The 25,288-nt window shown below is 40.1% G+C and overlaps 2 protein-coding genes across 2 annotated transcripts in view; both read right to left on the reverse strand.

Moving 5' to 3' along the window:
* Positions 1 to 25,288, reverse strand: part of LOC129704603 (testis-expressed protein 264 homolog) — a 209,912-nt gene that overhangs the window by 111,926 nt on the left and 72,698 nt on the right. The gene's annotated exons all lie outside the window — the stretch shown is intronic.
* LOC129704602 (E3 SUMO-protein ligase ZBED1-like) lies at positions 4,249 to 10,689 on the reverse strand. The gene has a single exon (XM_055647832.1). It carries the CDS (start codon positions 10,547 to 10,549, stop codon positions 9,068 to 9,070), a length of 1,482 nt encoding a protein of 493 aa, XP_055503807.1. The 5' UTR covers positions 10,550 to 10,689; the 3' UTR covers positions 4,249 to 9,067.

The raw sequence follows: 25,288 nt of genomic DNA on the forward strand, positions 1-25,288 counted from the left end.
CTGTAAACAACACTGAGCCAGCAGGAGAAGTGGTTCAAGAAAATCACTGCCATGATATCAGTAAATCTGACTGTGAATGTTTGTGAAACAAAGAGGAGGTCAGTTTGGGATGTGTAAGAAGGAACTGCAGATGCTGGTTTAAACCGAAGATAGACACAAAAAAACTGGAGTAACTCAGCGGGTCAGACAGCATCTCTGGAGAAAAGGAATATGTGGCATTTCGGGTCTGAAAGTCAGGGAAAGGGAAACAAGAGATACAAACGGTGTTGTGGAGAGGTATAGAACAAATGAATGAAAGATATGCAAAAAGGTAACAATGATCATTTGGATGAAAATGTGGTGACATGGTTAGTTAATTTGCAAATGTCAGCAAAATTAGTGGTATAGTGGACAGTGAAGAAGATTATTTTAAATTACACAAGGATCAAGACCCACTGGGAAAGTGGGCCAAGGAATGGCAGATGGAATGTAGCTCAGATAAATGCAGTGTTGCATTTTTGGAAAGGTAAACCAGGGCAGGACTTGTACAATATATGGCAGGGCCTCAGACAGTGACACAAGTGAACGACATCTGGAAACTTGCGGACGTCTGGCAGACTGAATCTGAAGAAGGGTGCTGACCCGAAACGTCACCTATCCTTGTTCTCCATAGATGCTGCCTCACCTGCTGACCTATTCCAACACATTATATCTTTCATAGAGTCATAGACTCATAGAAAACGTCAGTGGCGACCGCCATCCAGGGTAGTTCCGGAGCAGGCTGCTGTAGAAGCGGCTGACGTTGCTGGTGGGGGGTGAGGCTGTTGCAGGTGGAACACGAGGAGACCCTCTCCCGGATGTATTGAGCCATACCAGGCCAGTAAAACTGGCTCTGGGCTTGAGACAAAGTGGCCTCGGCCCCAGGATGACCGCGGTGGGCGGCCTGAAAATAGTGGTCGTGCAGCGAAGCAGGCACAACAACCTTGTGTCCCTTCACAACCACGCCGTCGTGCAGTACGAGCTCGTCACGGACCAGGAAGTAGGGCATGGCACCAGCTGGCAGAGCGGAACAACGGTCAGGCCAGCCCTGCTGGATGACTGCAGCAAGCAGGGCAGGATCAATCAGCTTGCACCAAGTTGTTTAACATACGCCATGGAGCAGCAACAGGCTTCCCATGGGAACGACAGGCAGCAGGGAAATGGTTCAGTTTCCTGCAGTAGTTGCATGTTTTACCCAAGGCAGGGCACACATTGAATTGATGAGCGGCAAAGTTGCAATTGGGGCAACGCTGCGGGGTGCCTCCCCCTGGAGCAGTGCCGGACCCCCGTGGTCTTGGCGGGGCCGTGTACCGCCGACGGCTAGCAACGCTGGCAAGGTGATCAACCGGTGACACCGCCGAGGTGACAGCTTCAGCCAGATGGCAGGCGTGCATAGCCTCGTCGAAAGACAGGTCGGCCTTCCACAAAAGTTCAGCCCTCAGCTTTTCATCGCGCAGACCATAAACCATAATGTCCCTGGTCAGTTCATCGGGGGTCAGCGTGCCAAGGCGGCACCACCTGGCCAGGTGTCGCAGCGCAGCGACGTAATTCTCAATAGATTCACCCGAGTTCTGACGCCGCCCGAACAGTTTAAAACGCTCTAAGATGCAGTTAGAGGGGATGTCGCACATCGCGGTAAACTTAGCCAATAAACATACCGGGTCCCGAGCAGTTTCACCCGCAGCGTAGACGAATGATTCAGACCTTCCAGGGCATCGGGACCAGCCAGGTTGAGAAGCAGAGAAGCTTTGACTTCAGGGGTGGCGGCAGGATGGGCGATTGTGACATAGTGGTCGAAGTCACGTCTAAAGACATCCCAACGATGGGCAATGTCTGAATCGAAAACAAGCACATCGGGCTTGCGGCAAGAAGTGGCCATAACGAGAAAATAGAGAAAGGGAACGGGAAACTGGGGCAAAAGTAAATAAACAACCGATAAACAGGAGGCGCAAGGGTAAGAGATATGACACCATGTAAAGAAGTGTCATCACCACACTAACTTTACTACTTTTATTAATACTGTAACATACTGTAACATTACAATGAACACTAGCTGTATGTGGTCCGTCACGGAAACTAGAGAGAGAGCAGTGGGTGGGGAGGTTGTAATTATACTTGTGATATGGGGAGTGGTTAGTAGTGGTGAGGTAACTATATTAAAGGTACATGCACATATCATCTACAGATGTGGATCAGCATGTGGAATTAGGATGTTGTGGGTTAGGGTTAGGATGGATGCAAATCAGGATTGGTCAGAAACCAGTAAATGACCAGTATATTGCAGGCTTCAAGATGAAAATACCTTTGGGAACAAACATGTCTCACTTTGGGAAGAGGAGGAACGACAGGTCATCTAAAATCAGACAAGGTGATGCAAAAGCATTTTATCTGGCAAGTGAGGAGGGGACTCAACTTTCAGCACTATATCTTAAATGAGATGTTACAACAAGAGGGGAAGTGCCAACATTGATTAAAGCGACAACTATAGCAGTGAAAAGGGAGGATATGTCAGAAGGATTAAGGAATGAGACTATGTAGGTTCAGCTAATGAAAAAAAGGCATCAATCGCTTTCATGAGTTGCACAACTATAGGCTACACCTGAGTCTGAGGGAAATAAAGAGCAAAGTTGCAAACAAATGTTGACGATCCCCCAAGAATATCCTCTCTAAGTACTACTGCGGTTCATCCTAATCAAAAACGCACTCCCTCTCCTCTCTTACTTGCAACTCTATCATGCCTATACCCTGGAATATTGCATAGCCAGTCCTGTCCCTCTCCCAGTCATGTTTCTGTTATGGCCAAAATATCCCAGGCCCTGAGTTCATCTGCCTTACCCATCAGGCTCTGTGCATCAAAATAAATGCAGTTTAGTCCATCAAGCCTTCCTCTCTCCCAGACTTGACACGGCCTGTCTCTCAACTCAATTTACTCACATTAACATCTATATCAGGCTCTATTTCCCCATCTGCCACAGTATTGGTTTGGGTTTCACTACCCAGCCAGCTGAGTTTAAACACTAACAAGCAGCAGTAACTAATCTCCCCGCCAAGATATTGGTGTTCTTCCAGTTCAGATGCAACCCATCGCTCCTCTACAAGTCCCACCATATCTGGAAGAGACTCCAATAATCCATATACCTGAAAGCCCCCAGCCCCGGAATCAGATCCTGAGCCACACATTTATCTGTGTCATCTTCCAGTTCATGTAGCCAGCTCGTGGCATAGGATGGAATTCTGAGATGACAACTTTAGAGATCCTGCTTTTCAACTTACTACCCAACTTGCTATATTTTCTGAACAGGACGTCATCTGTCACCCCGTCAATGTTGCCGAAACCAATAAGGACCACAATCCCAGGGTGCACAGCCTTCCCTTTTAGAATGTTCTCTGCCGTCCGACATTTGATCGTGCATCCAGGATTTCGCTAAATTAAAAGTTAAGGTAAGGTCTTTTTTATTAGACAAGAGAAGTATGTCAAAATCGATTGTAGCTTTTAGAAATGTTTGCAATGCTGCACTGACTGGACTGACTGGCAATCCCCTTTAAAAAGTTGATTACAGTGGTTCAATTTACATGTTCCTGACAGAAAACTGAGCTGCCGCGTATGATTCTATTTTATATTCTTTTGAGGAGGTAACAAAGAGAGTCAATGAGGAGAATGCATTTAATATCGCCTACATGGATTTCAGCAAGTCTTTTGACAACTCCCTAAAGGCAGGCTGGTCAAAAGGAATAACACACAAGACTAGCATAGATCGACATCTTAATCGACAGGTGCAAGTTGGGCTGTAGAGCCCATTTCCATCTGTATGACTATGGTTCTATGACTAATAGCAGAAAATTGAATGATGAGGGGAATTAAAGGATTTTAGACCTCCATAGGTCCTTAACATATAGAATGATAGGTCAATCAATGGGACAGCTAATATATTTTTAATATATTGCTCTGCATCAATTTAGATCTCACTGCAGTAGACATACTGGTGGAATGATTAGACGAAGTTAGCAATGAATCTGCTGCCATGGATACATCAACGATACTAGGAAAAACATTATATGGATGTACATCCAATAAACAAAATAACACAGAAAATGAATTTAATACAGGAATTGTAAGCCCTCATAAAGCAACTTTAAAAGCAAGAAATGAGAATAGGAAGATAAAACAAAGCAAAATGCACAAGCAGGGTGAGGTACTGGTAGAAATAAAATCTTGCTTATAGCAACATCAAAGGTTTCAGAGGTCTTTTATTGTCACGTACCAATTAAGGTACAGTGATATGCGAATTACCATAGCCATATGAAAATCAACCCCAATAAAACATCATAAGTACATAACGAACAAAATAAAAACATAAATGTCACTTAAATTGTACATAAATTACATATAAATTCTACAAGACATTGAAAAGAAACAGATACAAAAAATAAAGGCATTAGAGCAAAACAACCCCATGATAGTGCAAGAGGTGGTCTGCAGATTTCCATTGGTGTGATTAAGGTTGTGCAAGTCAGTTTCAGAAGGCCTTTGATATAAAGTTCCGCACGTGAGGTTGCTAAACAAGATAGATGACCATGGTATTAGAAGCAAGGTACTACCATGGATAGAAAATTATTTGACTAGCAGATGGCGAAGAGTGGAATAAAGTGGGGCTTTTCTGGTTGGCTGCCGGTGACTAGCAGTGTTCCAATCTGGATGAGGGAATTGATGGCTTTGTGGCCAATTTTGCAGATTACATGAATTGTCATCTTTGTCAGGGGCAGGTATTGTTGAGGAAGCAGGGAGTCTGCAGAAGAACTTGGACAGGTAGGAAGAATGGACAAATAAATGGAAAATTGTATACATTGTAGCAGTGCATAGTCATGCACTTTTGTAGAAAAATTAAGGTGTAATATTTTCTATATGGGGAAAGGATTCAGAAATTGGAGGTGCACAGGGACTTGGAAGTGCTGGTGTAGGATTCCCAAAAGGATTAATTTGCAGGTTGAGTAAATAGTAAGGATGGCAAATGGAATGTTAGCAATCATTTCGAGAGGACCACAGTATAAAAGCATGATTGTAATGCTGAGGCTTTATAAGGTGCCGGTCAAGACCATATTTGGAATATTGTGAGCAGTTTTGGGCCCCATATCTAAGCAAGGTTGTATTGGCAAGGATGTCAAAGATTACAGGGCAGGTGAATGGGCTGGAGAGGGAAAAATAAATCAGCCATAATCAAATGGCGCAGCAAAGTTGATGGGCCAAATGGCTTAATTCTGCTCTTACTTCATATGATCATGATCTAAAAACCTGACTGTTATAGAAAAGTAGCTGTTCCTCTACCTGGTGGTGTAGGACTTTAGGCTTCTGTACCTCCTGCCCGTGGTAGTAGTAAGAAGTGGGCATGACCTGGATGGTGGGTCTTATTGTTATTTTAAGAATAAGAGGGGCCAAATGCACTTACTGCTGTCCAGTGCTGAACTGGTAATATTTACCAGTTTTGTCCGGTGAACTAACCATTAAACCATATGATATGCAATTTCATTGTTAATAAAGTACTTTAGTGGCCAGCTGACAAAAAGTTTCCTACAATTCTAAATAGCCATCAGAGTTGGAACTGCTTCATTTACACTAATCCAATATACACCTCACTTTGGTTTATCCACACTTTCCTCCAGCAGTACCATCACACGTCTTCTGTACTCCTGAAGGGTAGGCAAAGTTGGCTACTGTTATTTAAGAACTGAATACCCAGTCATTCAAAATGCAAAGTTATCAACCACCTATTGGTAAGGCAAATGTTGTATGCTTTTCTTGTTGTCTGCTACCCAGGAACTGAAGAGTTAAGATGAAAATTACAGGTAGATGCTTAGTCTGCCTGTCTGTTTTACTAGCCCCCTCAGATCGGAAAGCCAGCATTCATTTATGTTAATAGTTCTGCATTGGATTCATTCAGACCAATGTTCTGGTTTTGCAAATTTCTGATATTATAAATTTGAATTTTAAATGCCCATGTACAATGGGACTTCCAGCAATTTCAGCCTATCCATTCCCTCCACAGAAGCTGCCTGACCCACTGAGTTAACTGCAGCACTTTATGTTTTGCTTGGTTTTAACATTCTACCTTTGCAGTTTCACTACCTAAATTGTTATGAAAGCAGAGAATGGTTACTAAAAGGCATAAGTTGAAACCTACCATACCGTTTGGCATGTTGGAAACTAGGTATGATTTTTTTTCTCAGATTAAACCAAAATAAGGTTGATACATGAGATTATTACATTACAAAAGTGAAAACAAGCCATGATGTTGCTGATGCTGTCTTGTGAATAAATAAAAATCAAAAGGAAGATAGATGCTTTTTTTTTGGAATAGAGGCTTTGACCATTCAATACAATTCATATTTAATATACAAGGTCTATAACAGATGACTGGCTTATTGAATGGGATTAATGTACAATTAGTGTAAATGGATACACAACACAAACTTGGAGGGTGTAATAACTGCTTTTTGCTGTATGGCAGACTATTGCTGCAAACTTTGAGTAGGCTCAATAGCCCGAGATAGAGGGATTGTTTGGGAAGATGGAGGATATGGGAGACGGTTGTAATGGTCAGCTCTGTCAAAAATACATCAAAGTATGATAATGCTGTTGCTTTGTGAATAAAGTTAAAAAATAGGTACTCTTCAAGATGGATGCAAATTATTTTTGGATACTGAAGGTTTTGAATTCAGAGAAAAGATTGGCTGACTGGCAGAAGGCAAAGAGGGTATAAAGGGGTACTTTTTTGGTTAGCTGCCAATGACTAGTGGTATTCCGCAGGAGTTATCGGGAAGATAAGTGGAGGCGCAGGTAGTGTTGAGGAAGCAGGGAGGCTGCAGAAGGACTTGGACAGGTTGGGAGAGTGGGCAAAGCAGTGGCAAATGCAATACAGTGCAGCAAAGTGTACACTTTAGAAGTGTACACAAAGTCATGCACTTTAGTAAAAGGAATAAAGATGTAGACTATTTTCTAAATGCGGATAAGATTTAAAAATCGAGGTACAAAGGGACTTGGGAGTACTGATGCAGGATTCCCAAAAGGTTAATTTGCAGATTGAGTTTGCGGTAAGGAAGGCAAATGCAATGCTAGCATTAATTTTGAGAGAACTAGAATATAAAAGCAAGAATGTAATGCTAAAGTTTTATCAGGCACTACTGAGGCCACATTAGGAATATTATAAGAAGTCTTGGGCCCTATATCTAAGGAAATATGTGCTGGCTTTGGAGAGGCTCCAGAAGAGAATGATCCCGGGGATCATTGTGTTCAAGTATGAGAATCATTTGATAGCTCTGGGTCTGTACTCATTGGAGTTTAGCAGGATGTGCAGGGATCTCATTGAAACTTACTGGATAATGAAAGGTCTATATAGAGTGGAAGTGGAAAGTATGTTTCTAGTAATGGGAGAATTTAGAACCATAGGACCCAGCCTCAGAATAAAAGGATGTACGGTACCTTCAAAATGGAAATGAGGAGTAATTTATTTTGCCTGAGGATGGTGAATCTGTGGTATTCATTGCCACAGATAGTTGTGGAGGCCAAGACATTGGGTATTTTTTAAGGCAGAGAGTAATAGGTTCTTGATTAGGAAGTTTCAGTTGTAATTTTATAGTTTTAGAGATACAATGTGGAAACAGGCCCATCGGCCCACTAAGTCCGTGCCGACCAACGATGACCTCATACACTAGTTCTACCCTGCACACAATTTACAGAGGCCAATTAACCTACAAACTTGCAAGTCTTTGGACTATGGGAGGAAATTTGAATCAATAGTCACTATTTTGTGCAATTTCATAATCCAAACCAGAGACTTTACATGTGCTTAGATCTTTGACATTTTTTTAACATATCAAAATACACAATTCAATGAATTAAGTGAAATACAAAAGTTTTTAACACTGATTTAAAGGCATGTGGATTTTTGAAATTTCAGGAAAATTAAAAATGTAGCCAATGATTGTTTTATATAAATGATTTATCAACAAATCATGCGAGTGAAATTTTACACACTTTTCCATTATAAAGTACTTACATAAATGTTTACCTAAAGAATTCCACTATAAATGTTAAACGTTGGCATAAAAATTATTATAGCAATAATATTTAAGGATAAAAATGTTATACACAACTTTTATCATAATATATAAATAAACTGCATTAAAATATTTTGGATAACGACACAAATTTAAATACCTCAGTTCCATTTTCTATTTACAGCAGGAGCTTTAGTATTTGGGTTTTTGGGTAGTAGGAGTGCTGAATTAATAATTATTTCTCCCTTCAATTTATTCTTCATTCTTGATACATTAGTGCTGTCAGTGTACATTGTCTGATAAATTGACTGAAAAGCAGTTCATTGATTCATTACTATAAATACACATGGAGCTTCCTCGTAATTGTTCAGCAAATATGCAAGCATGAAAAATACTGAGAGAAAAGTAAGCAGATTAAAACTTGTTTTTTCTTTAATATTTTCAAAAAAAATGATGTATTTATTGGTCAACTGAATAAAAATGTTGGTGCTTTGGCTTAGGGGGAGCCTAACAGAAAAAAAGAATCAGTAGGTCACACCAGCCCAGCAATATGTGAGTTTGCAGCATAGATGTGATTTCTGCTGACAAATGATGGTCTCCTCAGCTGTGTGTCTTCGATCCACCCTGCACTACCATTCTTGAAGAAGCATAATGTAGAAGGACAGGACTTCATATCTGATTACCTGGAGACAAAGAACAACATGAGGGAAAAGGAACATCTGCTACCTAAGCAATAAAAGCATTGCAATTTGTGCCTTAAGGAGAACTTATGCAATGGAAAACAACCATCTGTAAATTAGAGGGAAAAAAATAGATCCATTCCTAATAACTAATTGTTGATCCTCAAGTTCGCCATCCAACGATCATTTAAAATCGGATTCATCCTGGCCCATATAGATATTTCATTTCACAATGATATTTTTCACATTTGATTAACCAAATCAGTAAGCACAATCCTGCACTTTTTTAAAAACATATTTTTTCAAAGTCGTTAAGCTCATGGAAGATTTTCAGCTAAGAACACCAGCTGGTCCATATGGTTTGGCTTCACGCTGCTTCGATTTTCACCAAATGCAGAACTGCTGTTGTTAAAGGCTCTTTCAGATGCTACATGTATTGCAGAGATGCAGAGGTACTTTTTGGCTAGTTTTGCCAACAAGGGCAGGCAATTTTGGGTTGCTTTCCACCACTGAAGAGGACAGTTTTCCAAGGAGAGTTTTGGTTCCTTGAAATAAAAATCCAGCTCTCGGTCAAGCTGCTCCTGCAGTGAAACACAAGTCGTTACCATTTTGTCCGTGCCTCCGTCTCCACTCTGCTTTCCAAATACCTTTGCAAGTCCTCCTCCATATCTGGCTTTCTTTGGCTGACTTGGCCCTGGGCTATCTCGATCATACCAACTGCAAGGGTTTGATGGAGAAAGCGTTGAGCCATCAAAGCTAATTTGAAATAATGAAGGTTCTTCAGTTACTTTTCCAGCAAGTAATTCCCCTTTAATTTGCTGCAGGACATTTTCTAGATCATCTACACAAGTGGGGCCAAATCGGGGGTCAATGAATGTAACCTTTTCCAGAAAATGAGTCAGTTCTGGGTCTCCATATCGTATTTCAAGGTCCCGTTTGATTCTCATTCGCATTAGAAAGCCAAGAGTTAGTTCCTCTTGTTCCTCTCTTATGAGATCATTACATATATGTTTTATTAGAGGATTTATTGCTGAAATAGCAATGAATTTCTCAGAAGATAAAGCCTCAGTCATTTCACGGAATGGGCATAAAACACTTATAACGGACTCAAGGACATCAATGTCCTGCCATGTTGGGAGAAGACGACATATCTTTCGATCATGGGCCAATACAGCTCTGATAGCATCCTGCTGCTCAAGAATCCTTTCGAGCATTTCCAAAGTTGTTTCCCACTTGTTGTTAACATCCACTTTCAGTGAATTTCTCGGAAGCCCTTTCTGACCTTGAGCTATAGAAAATTCCTTCTTCCTTTTCCAACTGCGCGAAAATTGAGAGAATATCTGACGAGACAGTTGAATAATTCGTTCAATGCGTGAATCATCAAGACCCTTTTGGATAGAACATTGAAGATTCTGACTGAAGCAGTTAAGTCTTTTCCAGCTTAACAACTCACAGGCATGTTTGACAGCAGGTCCATTATCTGTGGTGACAGCAACAAGGTTGGTAGTGTCCAACCCCCATTCCTCCAGCACATCTTCAAGGGCACACTTCAGACTCTGACCAGTGTGTTCATCTGGTAAGTACTGGGTCTGCAGGCAATGTGTTTTGAGCATCCAGTCACTATCCACAAACTGAACTCCACATGTTACATACATTTCATTGCTTCTGCATGTCCATGTTTCAACAGTTGCCGCAAAACAATCTGCACTCTTTAATTCTCTCTCCACAACTTTGCGAACATCCGCATAAAGTGATGGGAATAGCGACTCTGGAGAAGTAGTTCTTGCTTGGCAAATCATATTTAGGGTTAAACTTGCTCAAGAGGTGCTGAAAACCAGGCTTAGAAACAATATTCAGAGGCATCCTATCCTTGGCTATGTAGTATGTCACCGCCTTAGTCAGATCCCTGTGCTCTCTGGGTTTTGGATCAAATTTATCTTTTCGCTGAAAAATTTCCCGCATCATTGTGGTGTGTTCCTTGCTTGGTTCTCCAGATGAAGTTGAGGTTGTTGGTGCCTGGTTAGATTTGCTTTTGACCTCTATGTAAATATGAGGGTGCTGGGATTTCAGATGTGCATAAAGGTTGCTTGTGTTTGAGGCCTTTGCTGGAATGACACGGAAACAGATTTTGCAGACTGGAGTTTCAATGTTTTCTGGTCTGCCGTCACTACCAGGTTGGAAACCAAAGTATCTCCACACTTCTGATGTAGTGTTGCTCTTTTCCACAAGTTGAGGTCTTTCAATTTTTACAAATGCAGATCCACAATGTACAAAGTCACCATCACCTTCCATTGCTCTTAATCTGCTCCTAAATAGGACAGCTAAAGTGGCAAAGTAGTCTTTCGCGACAATTTTCATAGAAAGAAGACGGAGCAGAAGGATGCCATCAGACACAAGGATTCATCTTACACCTGCGAATAGGACAGGCCCACAGCCTACAAAGGAAATTTAAGTTGACAAATTATCAATTGAAAAGACTGTTGCACATTTGAGTGTCTCTGAATAACAACATAATGCAGAATGGTTCTATTAGAATATCCTTCTTAGTCAAAATGTTGCTATTTTTTAGTCAGAATATGCATTTGTACAAAGATAAATAACAAGATAATTTTAACTCATGTTTTCCAGTAGATCTCTGAGATGTAAGATAAGAATGCCCACAAAGATGTTCTTTTTTAATTTGTTTCTATTGAGTAGAAAGCTCGAGAGCAAATAGAAATATAAAGAGGCTTATGGTTGCAGTTATGAGGTGAGGAAGCAGCAGGATCAATTCAAAGAACAAATTGAAACATATAAGCAGTACAGGAAGATTTGAAGAGGCAAATCATGGAGCCACAATTGCAAGCATGGAGCAAAAGCCAATAAAAGTGTAATCAGGGGAGCAAAGCAGTAAATACAATTTCCCACTTGCACTGGGCAAAAAAAGGATAAACCAACAAAGCTAACTTAATAAAACACAGAACAGTAAAGCACAGGAAAGGCCCTATTGGCCCACCATGTGTGTCATGATCAAGATGGCAGAGTAACTAATCGCATCTCCCTGCATATGGTCTGCATCCTACTGTTCCCTGCTTGTTCAGGTACCCAACTACGTGCCTCTTAAATGTTACTATCATATCTGCTTCTACTACATTTCTGGCAGTATATTCCACGCATTTACTGCTTTCTGGGTAAAATACTAGCCTCGCATATCTCCTTTAAACTTTTTGCCACCTTAAAGCTAAGCCCTCCGTATTTGACATGTTCACCCTGTAAAAAACACTCTGACTATCCACCCTACCTATGCCTCTCATAATTTTCATAAATTTTTAAATGGTTACCCTCACCTCTAACTCTCCAGAGAGATCCATTCAAGTTTGTTCAATCTCTCTGTACAGCAAATACTTTCTAATCCTGCCAACATCCTGGTGAATCTATTCTGTGCCCACTCCACATCCCACTTGTAATGTACTGACCAGAACTGCACACAATACTCTAAATATGGCTTACCCAAATTTTTATAAAGTTGCAACAAGACTTCCCAACTTTTATACTCAATGACCCAATGGATACACATCTTCAGTCAGAGAAACATCCCTTCACCATTACCCTCTGTCTTCTATGACCAAGCAATACATTTATGGCCAAACAATTTTATATCCAATTTACCAGTGGATCCCAAGTGACTTAATTTTCTGGACTAGGCTATCATGTTAGATCTTGTCATAAGCTTTACCAAAGTCCACACAATTTCCACTGCTCTATCCTATTCAATCATCTCTATTACTTCCTCAAAAAACGTAATCATACATCCGATTGAATCTCGAATCGATTGAAGAATCAAACCTACCACCCCCCCCCACAAATCCATGCTGACATTCCCGAATTAGTACATGCTTTTCCAAACGCACATATATTTCCCACAAATCTGCTCCAGTAATTTCTCCATCACTGACATAAGGCTCAGAAGCCTATAATTTTCTGGTGTTTTCCTGTTGTCCTTTTTTAATATTTTAAAAAGAAAATCAGTATCTGTCATAAAAATGCTGACTTCCTCGTCTGAGTAACCAGTTCAAACCAGGGTCAAAATTTGTTCTGATGGAAATTACATACATATAACTCAGTTGGCAGAAATAAAACAGTCACATCCTCTGACTGGTCATGTAATTTTAAACACCATTTGTCTTTATCTTTCTAAGGGACTGTCCCACTTGGACGACCTAATTCACGAGTTTAGAAGACCCTAGACGAGTTGAAAAAAATGTCAAGGTCGTGTTGACTCACCGAAATAAAAGACGTCCTACGATCTCCTACGACTATGTCCACGACCTCCTACGACTATGTCCACGACCTCCTACGACCCCCCCCGACCTCAGTCTTCCACACCTAAGACCAACTACGACTAGCTACGAGAGGAAATGATCACATGATAAAATGATGTCACGTTTGCATTTTCTTCCCTCGGGCTAGTTACCGACCTATGACTACCTACGACTACCATCACGACCTACTATGACCTACCTACGAGTAAAAAATATTGATCTTTTCCATGCCAAATTCTTTTCTACTCGTGGACATTTTTTATCAGGCTGGAAAAAAAATGCCGCAAGCTACTTGAGGCCACGAGTATGCGGAAACCACTCACGAGCATGAGGAAGAGTGACCTATGACCTCCTGCAGCCTCCTACGACCGCGTGGCGACCATGCTGCGAGTATGAGTCAAGGGCAAACTCGGCCAATTAGGTCGTGAAAGTGGGACAGGGGCTCAGTATTTCATTAAAATTAGGTTCAACTTTTTGTGGCTTTGCACCCATTGCAACAAATTTGAATAAACTAATTAAAAAAGTGACTTCAAATAAAACCTGTTTTCTGCAAAAAATGCTTACACATCTTTTCTTCATCTGCAATTTGATAAATTTGCTTATTTCAAAATTGTTACTGGTAAATGAAAGTGATGACTGCATTCAAAATCAAACAAACACACCAATGAAGATAGTCAATCTGCAGTATTTCAAAATGCCTGCCTCACTTTGACATTATTTTAAGTTGAACATTTGCATGTTCAAACCTCAATAACTTAATATCAAAAAGTCAAATCTTCAAAATCCAAATTGAGTCTCTATACTTCATGTATTCATTAATATCATATTCTGCGGAATAAGGTATCTGAGTTAATGCTGTCAATACATCAATGTCAAAGTATTTCTGTATATGAGATGGTTCTTCCCATCTGCAATCCACTGTAAGCAGCATAGGGTCATTCTTCCCATACCTTGAATGCTTTATAATAAAAGTATCTCCATTTTGAGTCATGCACTCAATTTCATTCATTTGAATACTTAGGTTGGTAGTCCAGTTCCATGGTATAATCATTATTCTATTCAAACAATTGTAGTGAGTTGCTTAGCTCAGCAGACAGGAAGCAAAGAGTAGGAGTGAACGGGTCCTTTTCAGAATGGCAGGCAGTGGCGAGTGGAGTGCCGCAAGGCTCGGTGTTGGGGCCGCAACTGTTTACCATATATATTAATGATTTGGAAGAGGGAATTAGGAGCAACACTAGCAAGTTTGTGGATGACAAAAAGCTGGGTGGCAGTGTGAACTGTGAAGAGGATGTTAGGCGGTTGCCGGGTGACCTGGACAGGTTGAGTGAGTGGGCAGATGCGTGGCAGATGCAGTATAATATAAATAAATGTGAGGTTATCCACTTTGACGGCAAAAACAAGGGGGCAGATTATTATCTCAATGTGGTTAGGTTAGGTATGGGGAAGGTGCAGCGAGACCTGGGTATCCTTGTACACCAATCACTGTAAGTTGGCGTGCAGGTACAGCAGGCAGTGAAGAAAGCTAATGGAATGTTGGCCTTCATAACAAGAGGATTTCAGTATAGGAGTTAAGAGTTTCTGCAGTTGTATAAGGCTCTGGTAAGACCACATCTGGAATATTGTGTACAGTTTTGGTCTCCTAATTTGAGGAAGGACATCCTTGTGATTGAGGCAGTGCAGCGTATGTTTACAAGATTGATCCCTGGGATGGCGGGACTGTCATATGAGGAAAGATTGAAAAGACTAGGCTTGCATTCATTGGAGTTTAGAAGGATGAGGGGATATCTTATAGAAACATATAAAATTATAAAAGAACTGGACAAGCTAGATGTAGGAAAAATGTTCCCAATGTTGGGCGAGTCCAGAACCAGGGGCCACAGTCTTAGAATAAAGGGGAGGCCATTTAAGACTGACGTGAGAAAAAACATTTTCACCCAGAGAGTTGTGAATTTGTGGAATTCCTTGCCACAGAGGGCAGTGGAGGCCAAGTCACTGGATGGGTTTAAGAGAGAGTTAGACAGAGCTCTAGGGGCTAGTGGAATCAAGGGATATGGGGAGAAGGCAGGCACGGGTTATTGATTGGGGATGATCAGCCATGATCACAATGAATGGGGTTGCTGGCTCGAAGGGCCGAATGTTCTCCTCCTGCACCTATTTTCGATGTTTCTATGTTCCAAACACTACAAGAAACATTACAACAAACATGTCCAAATACCTCAGGCCGCTGTTGCGTGCTATTTAGTATTGACTGTATATTCTTATCTAAAGTAAAATAGATGCCATTCTGGACAGTACACTTTCCTTTGGCCCCCACATCAGCAATATCACACGCTCTGCATACTTTCATCTCCGCAATACTTTCATCTCCAGACTCCTCCTCTCCAAAGACAATACAAAAGTCCTCATCCACGCTCTGGTTACATCCCGCATCGATTACTGCAACGCCCTCCTCACTTGCACCTCCAATAAACTTCTTCATCGCCTCCAATGCATTCAGAACTCTGCAGCCCGGATCATTACCTGCACCAGATCATCGGACCACATCACACCCATCCTCACTCAGCTCCACTGGCTCCCTGTGCACCACCGGATTAACTACAAGATTTTACTGTTGACCTTCAAAGCCCTACACCACCTTGCTCCCCAATACCTCTCTGACCTGCTGCTACCATACACTCCTTCCCTGTCACTTCGTTCCTCCTCAGCTGCAATTCTAACTGTCCCCACATTTAGACTCAGCACCATGGGTGCCAGAGCCTTCAGCTGCTCTGCCCCACGTCTCTGGAACACTCTCCCACCTCCCATCCGTCACCTGGACACTATCGATCAATTCAAATCACAACTCAAAACACACCTGTTTAGATTAGCATACCCGACATAACTTCCACCATGTTCACCCTGATTTTAATGACTTAAAATGTTTTGTGTATTTTTTTTTTTGTTTTTTGTTTTTAATCAACTTGATTTTAATATTGATAAATGTATTGTGATTTTATGTCCTGTAAGGTGTCCTTGGGTGTCCAGAAAGGCGCCAGCAAATAAAATGCATTATTATTATTATTATTAGATGCCTTTTTGGAGGCCTTTAAAATAACACTGAAGTATTTATATCTCTACAATACCCACTCACCATCAGGCAGCAACTAAATGAGCCACACTAATAATGTGAAAGCACTCAACTGTATGTATTATGAACTGGAAGTGAGCATCCCTCATTTCTGACAGATGAGTTAAAATGAAAAGAAAGAATGGCATTGTAGAAAAACAATTAATTTAAAAACAAAAAATGCAACCAAAACTAGATTAACCTTGAAGTGTTAATGAGCTCCTTTTGTCCACTATATGGGAGTTTATCACATGGGTCTGATGCACAAAGATTAGTATGCTATATAGAATCAGACTGTTAATGCAAAATTAGTGTGCATTCACCATCTATGACACATGTATCTTTATACTCATTAGAGTGATCAGATTTATACAGGAGCTCAAATATATCCACGCCCTACCAGTTTCTATCACTGGTCAAGTTGCATTGCCAATCAGATTAGATAAATCCATGGGGATTTCATTCAATGACAATGCCTCTACTTAATTTCCATTCTATGACATCTATTCACATGATATATTCAAAATCAAACAGACTCACCAGTACCCAGTGACTTCATAAAAAAAGGAATATCAATATACCTATAATTTTTTCCTTGGGTTGCCCATGGTAGGTAGGTAGGGCCGGCAGATTTAAGTCTTAAAAACTGAATTATTATGTAGTTAAAATGATAAGATAGCATTGTGGGACACCGTTATACTCATGAAATCATACAGCACGGAAACAAGCCCTTCTGCCCACCGAGTTTGTGCCAACAATCATTTATCCTTTTACACTATTTCTATACTAATCTCATTTTATTCTCCCCACATTCCCAATAACTCCCCATAGATTCTACCACTCACCTACAATCTAGGAGTAATTTACAGTGGCCAATTTAATTACAAACCCATTTGGGATGTAGAACGAAACTCATCCTATTGGTGAAAGTCCCATGAACATCACGATCTTCAACTCTCAGGTTTAGAAAACAACACTGATGGGTGTCCATGTGTAATGCTGCACAGTGAGTTCTTGCAGCTATCACCATTCAGGCTTGTGGATATGATTACTGCTTCGGGATATTAAAGGTACATCCCACAATACACATAACCCTCTTCCAACAATAGTGCGACTTAATAAATGTCTACAATAGAAGACATTTTTAATGGTGGAAAGTGTAGAGAGAATGCTCTAAAGAGACAGGGACCTGGATAGGTGGGAGAAGAACAAGGCTCATTGGAGGTACGTTTTTGTACCAAGGGTTCCTGACATCCTCCAGGGCTAAAGAATGCCAAGCGGATCTTGGAAAGGAGCAATGCTCATCTGAGAATACATGTTCAGCGACTGTTATATTTTTACGGGCTTCTGAGATCAGCAGCAACCACAGTCACTTTGTTGCTGCCTAGAAAATTGGTTAGGGTTAGAGCCTATCATGACAAGGCTGATTCACAAGAGATAGTCATCTACAAGACAATGAAGAGGAATGCCTTGCAGCCCATTGCAATGAAACAACTCATAGCAATTCTAACATCTACGAAGTCACTGCAGCTTCCATGTGGCAGAGAGAAAACTTTTACATTCTTAGTTGGTCCAAATATGATCACTCGCCTAAATTAGAATTTCCTGACTTCAACTCCAAACGTACATATTTTTTATCCTGCTTTTCTATCCCAGTTTAAATTGAAATGTCGGGAATCTAATGATATCTGCAGTTAGCTGAACTTCTCCATGCCCATTTGGGTGTCATATGGTTTGTGTGCCAAATTGCTGTAAGTGCGTGCTAATAATGGTCCTCCAGAGAAAAATGGCATGTTGATATGAATGAACCTGGAAACCAACTATGTTTTTCCAGAAAATTGGTCTGAAGGATATTTCTATTAGTGCAGAGACTGAGTGGATTAGAGTGAAAGAACCCTATTGCAAATCATGTAAGAAAAATAACATAAAAGAAAGTTTGGATTGAACAAGTAAAATGATTCACAAAAATTAAAGCTTAATATTCTTAAAATCTCCAGTGATATTTAATTCCTGAAGAAATCAGACCGCTTGTTTGTCACAGATAATTTGATTTGCTCAAGAGGTTGATTGGCAGTGGGAAACATCATTGTTAAATGAGCATACAGGCTGAAATGGATAATATACAACTCTATAAAGGGAATTTAAAATTCACCAATTTCACAGCAATTCATGCATTTCAGTGGTGAACCGGAGAACAAGGTGAGATTTTCACAAACTAACTATTTGGTTAGTGCAACTTCCAGGTTTCTGGATTTAAACATCCATTTGACTCGGACCTGGAACTGTTGATCTGTGACAGGAGAACCCAAATATCTTTTATTCCATATTAATGCATAGAGACTAGATTGTTTGTTTAACACCATTCATGTTTAATTTATATGAAAAACATAATATCAATACTCACCACATTGATGGCTCAGTCTCTATTTTTCATTCCAGGCCCTCCATGTATCCGAAACACTAATGCATGGAGGAATCTGGAGAATTTATTTAACACAAAACTGAACCCCAATGTAGAACTGATTATCTTCGGATCAATGGAAGACGGATGTAAACTAACTACGTCTCAAAATTCTCTGCTTAACTTTGGCAAAATAACGGCAAAAAAACGTATACTTAAATTTTGGAAAAACGCAGCCACACCAACGCTCACAATGTGGATAACAAATATGTCTGAAATGTTACATCTTGAAGAAATGAGGCTCCTCCTTTTAGGCAAAACAGACCAATTCTTAATGATTTGGTTTTCTTTTATGGACGTTTTACAAGCATATGGTGCAACACAACCTTAGAATTTAAACGTTTCATAACCGGGTGAAGGGTGGATAAAGATATTAAATATATAATCTCTTCTCTTTTTCCTACTATCCCTTTCTACCTTTTCTTTGGGCTTTCTTTACCATCTCACGAACTAACGCTATCACTACGGCTTATGATATTATTTTCTTCTCCATCTTGACTTGTCTCATTTTCTGTTCTATTCTGCTAAATTTGAAACCAGAAATTGTACATGAACTGTATTATCTCATTATGTATTAGATACTTATGTATTACATTATTGTACTTACTTCTAATTTAAAAAAATAATAAATAAATAAATAAATAAATAAAAATAACAAAAAGGAATCTGGAGAAGTGCAGTAAGTATCTTCAGCATTTTATAGTTTGATTTCAGAATCCCAACATTTGGAGTTGTTTGCTTCTAAAAGCAACTCTGAACTACGATGATCCTGGAATGCGATGGCTGTCCTATGAAGAGAGATTAAGCAGAATGAGACTATTGTCTAACGAGTTAAACAGATTGAGATATATTCTTATTGAAGCATAGAAGATTCTAAAGGAAGTTTCCAGGATAGATATCGAGAGGTTATTTTTTTCTTGTGTTGGGAGTATTTCTTCTTGTAGAGGTCTCAGTGTAAAAGAGGTAAGCTCAAGTATAAAATTAAGCGAATCATCACCTATTCATGTTTACTAGCGATGCTGCCTGACCTGCTGAGTTACTCCAGCATTTTGTGTCTTTTTTTGGAAAACCAGCACCTGCAGTTCCTGGTTTCTACATATATAGCCAGGTCCCATTGCTCTTCTCCTAGAACCCACTGTCAGTTGACATGAAACTCTGGACCGGACACAGACTAGTAATTAAAATAATAATTGAAAATCAAAAAGCTATACATGCTCAAAACCTGAACTCTGTTTCTTTCTCCACAGGATCTGCTTGACCAGCATTCATAAAGAACAGTTAAGTTATTGCAGGAATAATCAGCTCTGACAGTTATTCTCCATTGTCAACAGCCCGGTAGTGTATGGAGTTGAAAAGTTATTCATTCGTGAATCGTCATCATTTTATCAACTTTGAGATATGCTGATGGAAATTCATTCTTTAAAACTCCTGTTAAAAAGCAAGCCATTTTTTTAAAATCTGTTTACATCAGGTATTGACTATTTTTATATTTCTTGAATTCAGTATCTCAATTTCTGTCTGCAGTACTATGAAATCTGCTCTCTCACTATCTGCTGTAAAAAATGGAAGGAGTCAGCCAACACAGACGGATACCTAAATACCCAGGCAAATGGGGTTAGCTCAGATAGCCTGTTTCCCTTATACATGATGTTCGATGAAGTCATACAATTATACAACTACTTTCTGTATTGCCACTCTCCCAGCTACCTGTTGGCAAGTAACCCCATTAACAATTTTTGGCCATTTTCTCATAAAAAAACAGGCCCAAGCCTGAGGTCATAAATTATTTCCACCATACCCAATACAGACCCAACAATGGCACTGTTGAATATGGGTCAGGTAGGCAAGCTCCAGTCTCGAATTAGTGAATATGATCTCATGATAATAGACTGTAAATCTTCTGAATTCTCTGCTTCAGGGAGTTATGAAAATTGAAGCATTAAGTCACTAAGTGTGAGATGTATGACATATATTTTTGACTACAGGGGAATGAAGAGTTATGTAGATTAGGCAACAAAGTGATCACCACAACAGCCACTATTTCACTGATCATCGGAGCCAACACAAGGGCCCAAATAAATCATTCCATCCAGTTCCTTGTGCATATTTAGAATCACACCAACCCCAAATAGCAAAACATCCCCCGATTATTAATTCCTCCTAACACCACTGATTTCTTCCCTCCCACCAGACTATTGATCTCACCAATCCCTGTCACTGATCCTCCACAACTAACCCTTACCCCACCCAGCTCCCTTACCTCCTAATCAATACCAACTGCAATCACTCCAATGTCCGACTTTCCCTCCTGTAAGCACCCAACCACCTGGTCCAGATTTGCCAGATTGCCTTTGACTGCTCTGAAGTGGTTGAATTCCCAGCAGTGGACTCTCGAACAAAATGTTCATTGGCCTGCCATTAACTGACTCCAATGTCTTTACAGTTGCTGGTTAATTTCAAGGCACCAGTTTACTTCTAGCTCAGACTACGGATTCCGGGGAATCACACATGTAGCTTTTCTACATTGTGGTCAATTATTTTTTTTTAAATTATCAACAGTATTCAGTATGAGGTTTCAGATAAAGGAATGATTATAATCTCCTCTGATATTTTAGCTTTACAGTTTGTATACTGGATCATATTGGCCCCATGAGTGCTTGTCAGAATTTGCTAAATATATTTAATATTGGCTGATTACATTTTGGGGGGTTTTCAACAACATTCTTAGAATACAAAGCCAGACAAAATAAATATTTGCCAGCAAATCAACCTATGTATAATTGCTAGTTATGTCTTAATTTCAGATGCATCAAATTGTCCATTAACAACCTGATGGACAATCTGTACAGAAAATGTAAAATAATTTAACATTATCACTTCTTTACAAGAAGCCTTCCTCAGTAGGCCTCAGACTGAAAGGAGAAATGCGGTTAGTGTCTTCTATCACCAAATAATGTTTTTGTTATGTAAGGAAGGTAAAAGTACAGTAAAAATTAACCAGGTATAAGGCGTATCATTTCAACTTCAGACAACAGCAGCCTGTACTGAAGGAGCTACACGAAGAAGTCTGTGGAGGAAGTGCCTGCTCCACAGGATGCAATCAATACAACTGCATACTCACTCAATTCCAAACTGTAGAATCTATAAAAATATTATATGATGTCACTGTACAAAATAATTTAAGTGACAGTTCCCTTTCTTCATTCAGACCAAGCCCGCTGCTCATGAGCATTCCTTAAAATAACGCAAAACTCAAATGTCAAATTGTTGCATTACCACAGCTAAAGACAAATATAAATGCTAATGTGCATACTGTAAAAAAAAGCGTTCAATGTCAGAGCTTGTGCGTGGATGTGACCCCTTACCTCCCTCCCAGGCTGCAGAAATCTGCACGAGAAAACGAGATAGAGGCAGTGTCAGGCATCACATGTTTTCAGTCTTAACACTGCCAGCCTACAGCATGATGTCACCAGGGTAGCAACTCTGTTGCTATGGACTGCCTGGAAAGACCTTAGCAACCAGTTAGCAAGCTCTGGCATATCATTTTGCAATCTCTACATGCTGAAATGGCAAGATATATATTAATATCTACTCAGAAATCTTTAGAAAAGCAGCCTGCTGTATATTCATGCAATATTGTGTAAAGGCAGTCATCTTTAACCTTTGCTACTAGTGCTAAATATATTGACTGCTTTTGGTTTACTTCATACTAAAATAATAATTTAGAGCACATAGATTTGTGCCACATTTGATGTCCATTAATTAGGGTGGAATTTCATTAATATATATATGAAAGAAGCATAACTCAGATGTTAACTGGCTTAAAATAAATCAACAATAAATAATAACTTTAGAGCAGAAATCAAAACAAAAAAATGGAGACTAGCAAGCAATCCTCATTGACTTTTGAAAACAACTAATGCTGAACAAGAAGACAATCCAGGTATCCATAAAGAAGGTGCTTTGATCAAATTATATCAATTCGATTTTTCCCAAGAGTCAATAAACTATCTCATGTTTAAAATAAAATAACAACCAGCAAGATGTAAGAACTAAGGTTTAACGAGCAGGTGTTAAAGGAAGCAAAATGGTAATTCTAAAATAAGACGTAAATTGCTGGAGAAAATTGGCCGATCAGGCTGCATCTCTGGAGAACATGGATAGGTAATGTTTTGGGTCAGGACCCTTCCGACTGATTGTGGTGATGATGGGGGTTGGGGAGTACACTGGAAGGAAGGAGGGGAAAGGACAAAGTCTGGAAAGTGTGAGAGGTAGGAGAATAGGGTTAGAAGGGAGAGCTTAAAATAAAAGTATTGCTCAACCATATTGCAGGGGTAATGGTTGCAAAAAACATAGTGGAAGTATGGAGAAGGGGAGCAGGATTTATAGATGAGCACGATTTGTCAGAAGACAGAAGATGGCAGGCTGGCAAGGAATTCATGGGAATGTTATCTAAATATAACAAGTATAGATGAGTTTTAGCAGTAGATGCATTGACACAAGACCAAGGTGAAAGCAGGTAGTGCCAATAGCACAAACAAGTGATTAAGAGCTCAACACAAGGATCATATAGGACACAAAAAGTGCAAATACTATTCTAACAAAGACTACAAGAGATAGCAACCAATTTTGGCTGGGGCAGTCACAAATGTTGGGATCATAGTGGGATACATGAATACCCGATACACATAAAACAAGGACCTCTGTAACTGAAGCCAGTAATACAGAAAATTATAAATTTATAAGCTTATGTTTCACAGTTCAACTGGTTTATTAGATTTCTTTGTGGGCTTGACCTTCAGAATAGGAAAGGGGGTACCAATGGATGTGCTATATTTAGATTTAAGAAGGCTTTCAATAAGATCATATCCTGGAGGTTGGGCGCCAAGCTTATATCAGATAGTTGAGGATATTGTGCTGGCATGGAAGAGAATCAGTTATCAGATAAAACCAAGTGAGGAAATAAATGAATCTTTCTCATGTTAGCAGGTTGAGATTCATGGCTGCGAAAGGGATTGGCTTCTGAGCTCCAGCTATTCAGAATTGTCATCAATAGTTTATCTGAGGCAATCAAATGTCATATTTCAAAGTTTGCTGGTGGGATTATGAGTACAGAAGAGGATGTATAAAGTCTTCATCGCAAACAGACAAGCAAAGTGAGTTGGCAAGATCATAGCAGATGGAATATAATGTGACATTTGACACATAAAATATTAAAGCAGAATATTGTATAAATTGTGATGGATTGGAAGACGTTGATGTTCAAAGGGACCTGGGTGTCAAAGGGACCTGAGTGTACACTAGTCTCCGAAAGCTAACAGGCAGTTGCAGTGGGCAATAAGAGTGAACATTGTACATCAATCTTTGTTAAGAGATGATTCCTAGTGGAAGAATAGAGGTATTTTTCAATTAGGTAAGGGCCTGGTGGGATGACACCCAGAGGTGCAGGTTTGATCTCTTTAACTAAGGAGATATACTTGCCAAACAGGGAGTGCAATAAACACTCTTCAGACTGCAACTTCTGACAGAATTTTACAGGCTTTTTTTGCAGGGACAATATTTTTCCTGTGAGGATCCTAGAATCAGAAGTTATAGCCTCAAAATAAGATTCTGACCATTCAGGACTGAGATGAGGAGAGCTTTAGAATTCTCAAGCCATAGGGATCAGTCATTGAGTTCATTCAAAATAGAAACCAATAGGTTTCTGTTTTTTTTTGTAATTTATTTATTTTTTAAGATTGGGGCTTTGCTAGCATGTTCATTATTTATTGCCCATCACTAATTTCTCGAGAGAAGGTGGTTATGAACTGCCTTCATGAACTGCTGCTGACTTTCTGGTGAAGGTGCTGCCAGGTGCTGCAGGATTTAGATCAAGTGACAAAGAGTGATCAATATTTTAAAGTCACAGTGGTGTGTGACTCAGAGCAACTTGCAGGGGGTGGTGTTCCCGTGCATTTATTGCCTTTTTCCTTCTTGGAGGTTTGTTGGAATAGTATGTATGAGTAACTAGAGTGGTTTACGCTGCAATCATTGTGCGCCCGCAACAGAGGGAAATTATGTATCGGGTTGCTGATGAGATGCAAATCAGATGAGGCACGTTGTCCTGGAATGCTGTTGACTTCTTGAACATTTTTTGGAGCTGCACTCAAACAGAGAAGTGGAGATTATTCCATCACACTCCTGACGTGCCTTGGGAAGGCTTTAGGGTGTCAGGAGGTGAGTCATTTGCTGCAGAATACACAGCCTGCTCTTGTAGCTGATCTACCTAAGTTTCAGTGGTTATTCCTAGGATGTTGATGGTTGGGACCTGATAAATAAAGGGCCTGTCCCACTTTCCCAAGTTACTCACGCATTCGCCCGAGTTTTCCCCTTGATTTAAACTTGGAGAATGTCCTTAGCGAGTCCGTAGGAGTCTGTAGCGAGTACATATGAGGCCGTAGGTGTCTGTAGATATATCGTAGCGGCTTGTTATGCCAGCCGTAGGTACTCAGGGCATCAGGTAAGTTGGGACGTTTTTTACAGCATGACAAAAAAGTCCACGAGTAAAGAGATAGTCGGCAGGAGGAGTTCGCAGATCACATAAATCTTGATTTCTTTTTTTAGGTCCTTTCAACTCGGCAGAGGACTCAGGAAAGTGGGACAGGCCCTTAATGGTATTAAATATCAGGTA

The sequence above is a fragment of the Leucoraja erinacea genome, chromosome 16 (assembly GCF_028641065.1).
Source record: "Leucoraja erinacea ecotype New England chromosome 16, Leri_hhj_1, whole genome shotgun sequence".
NCBI classification, from domain to species: Eukaryota; Metazoa; Chordata; class Chondrichthyes; order Rajiformes; family Rajidae; genus Leucoraja; species Leucoraja erinaceus.

What these genes read in the sequence shown, in the direction of transcription:
- LOC129704602 (XM_055647832.1), bottom strand. Translation starts at nt 10,549, where the DNA reads ATGATTTGCCAAGCAAGAACTACTTCTCCAGAGTCGCTATTCCCATCA.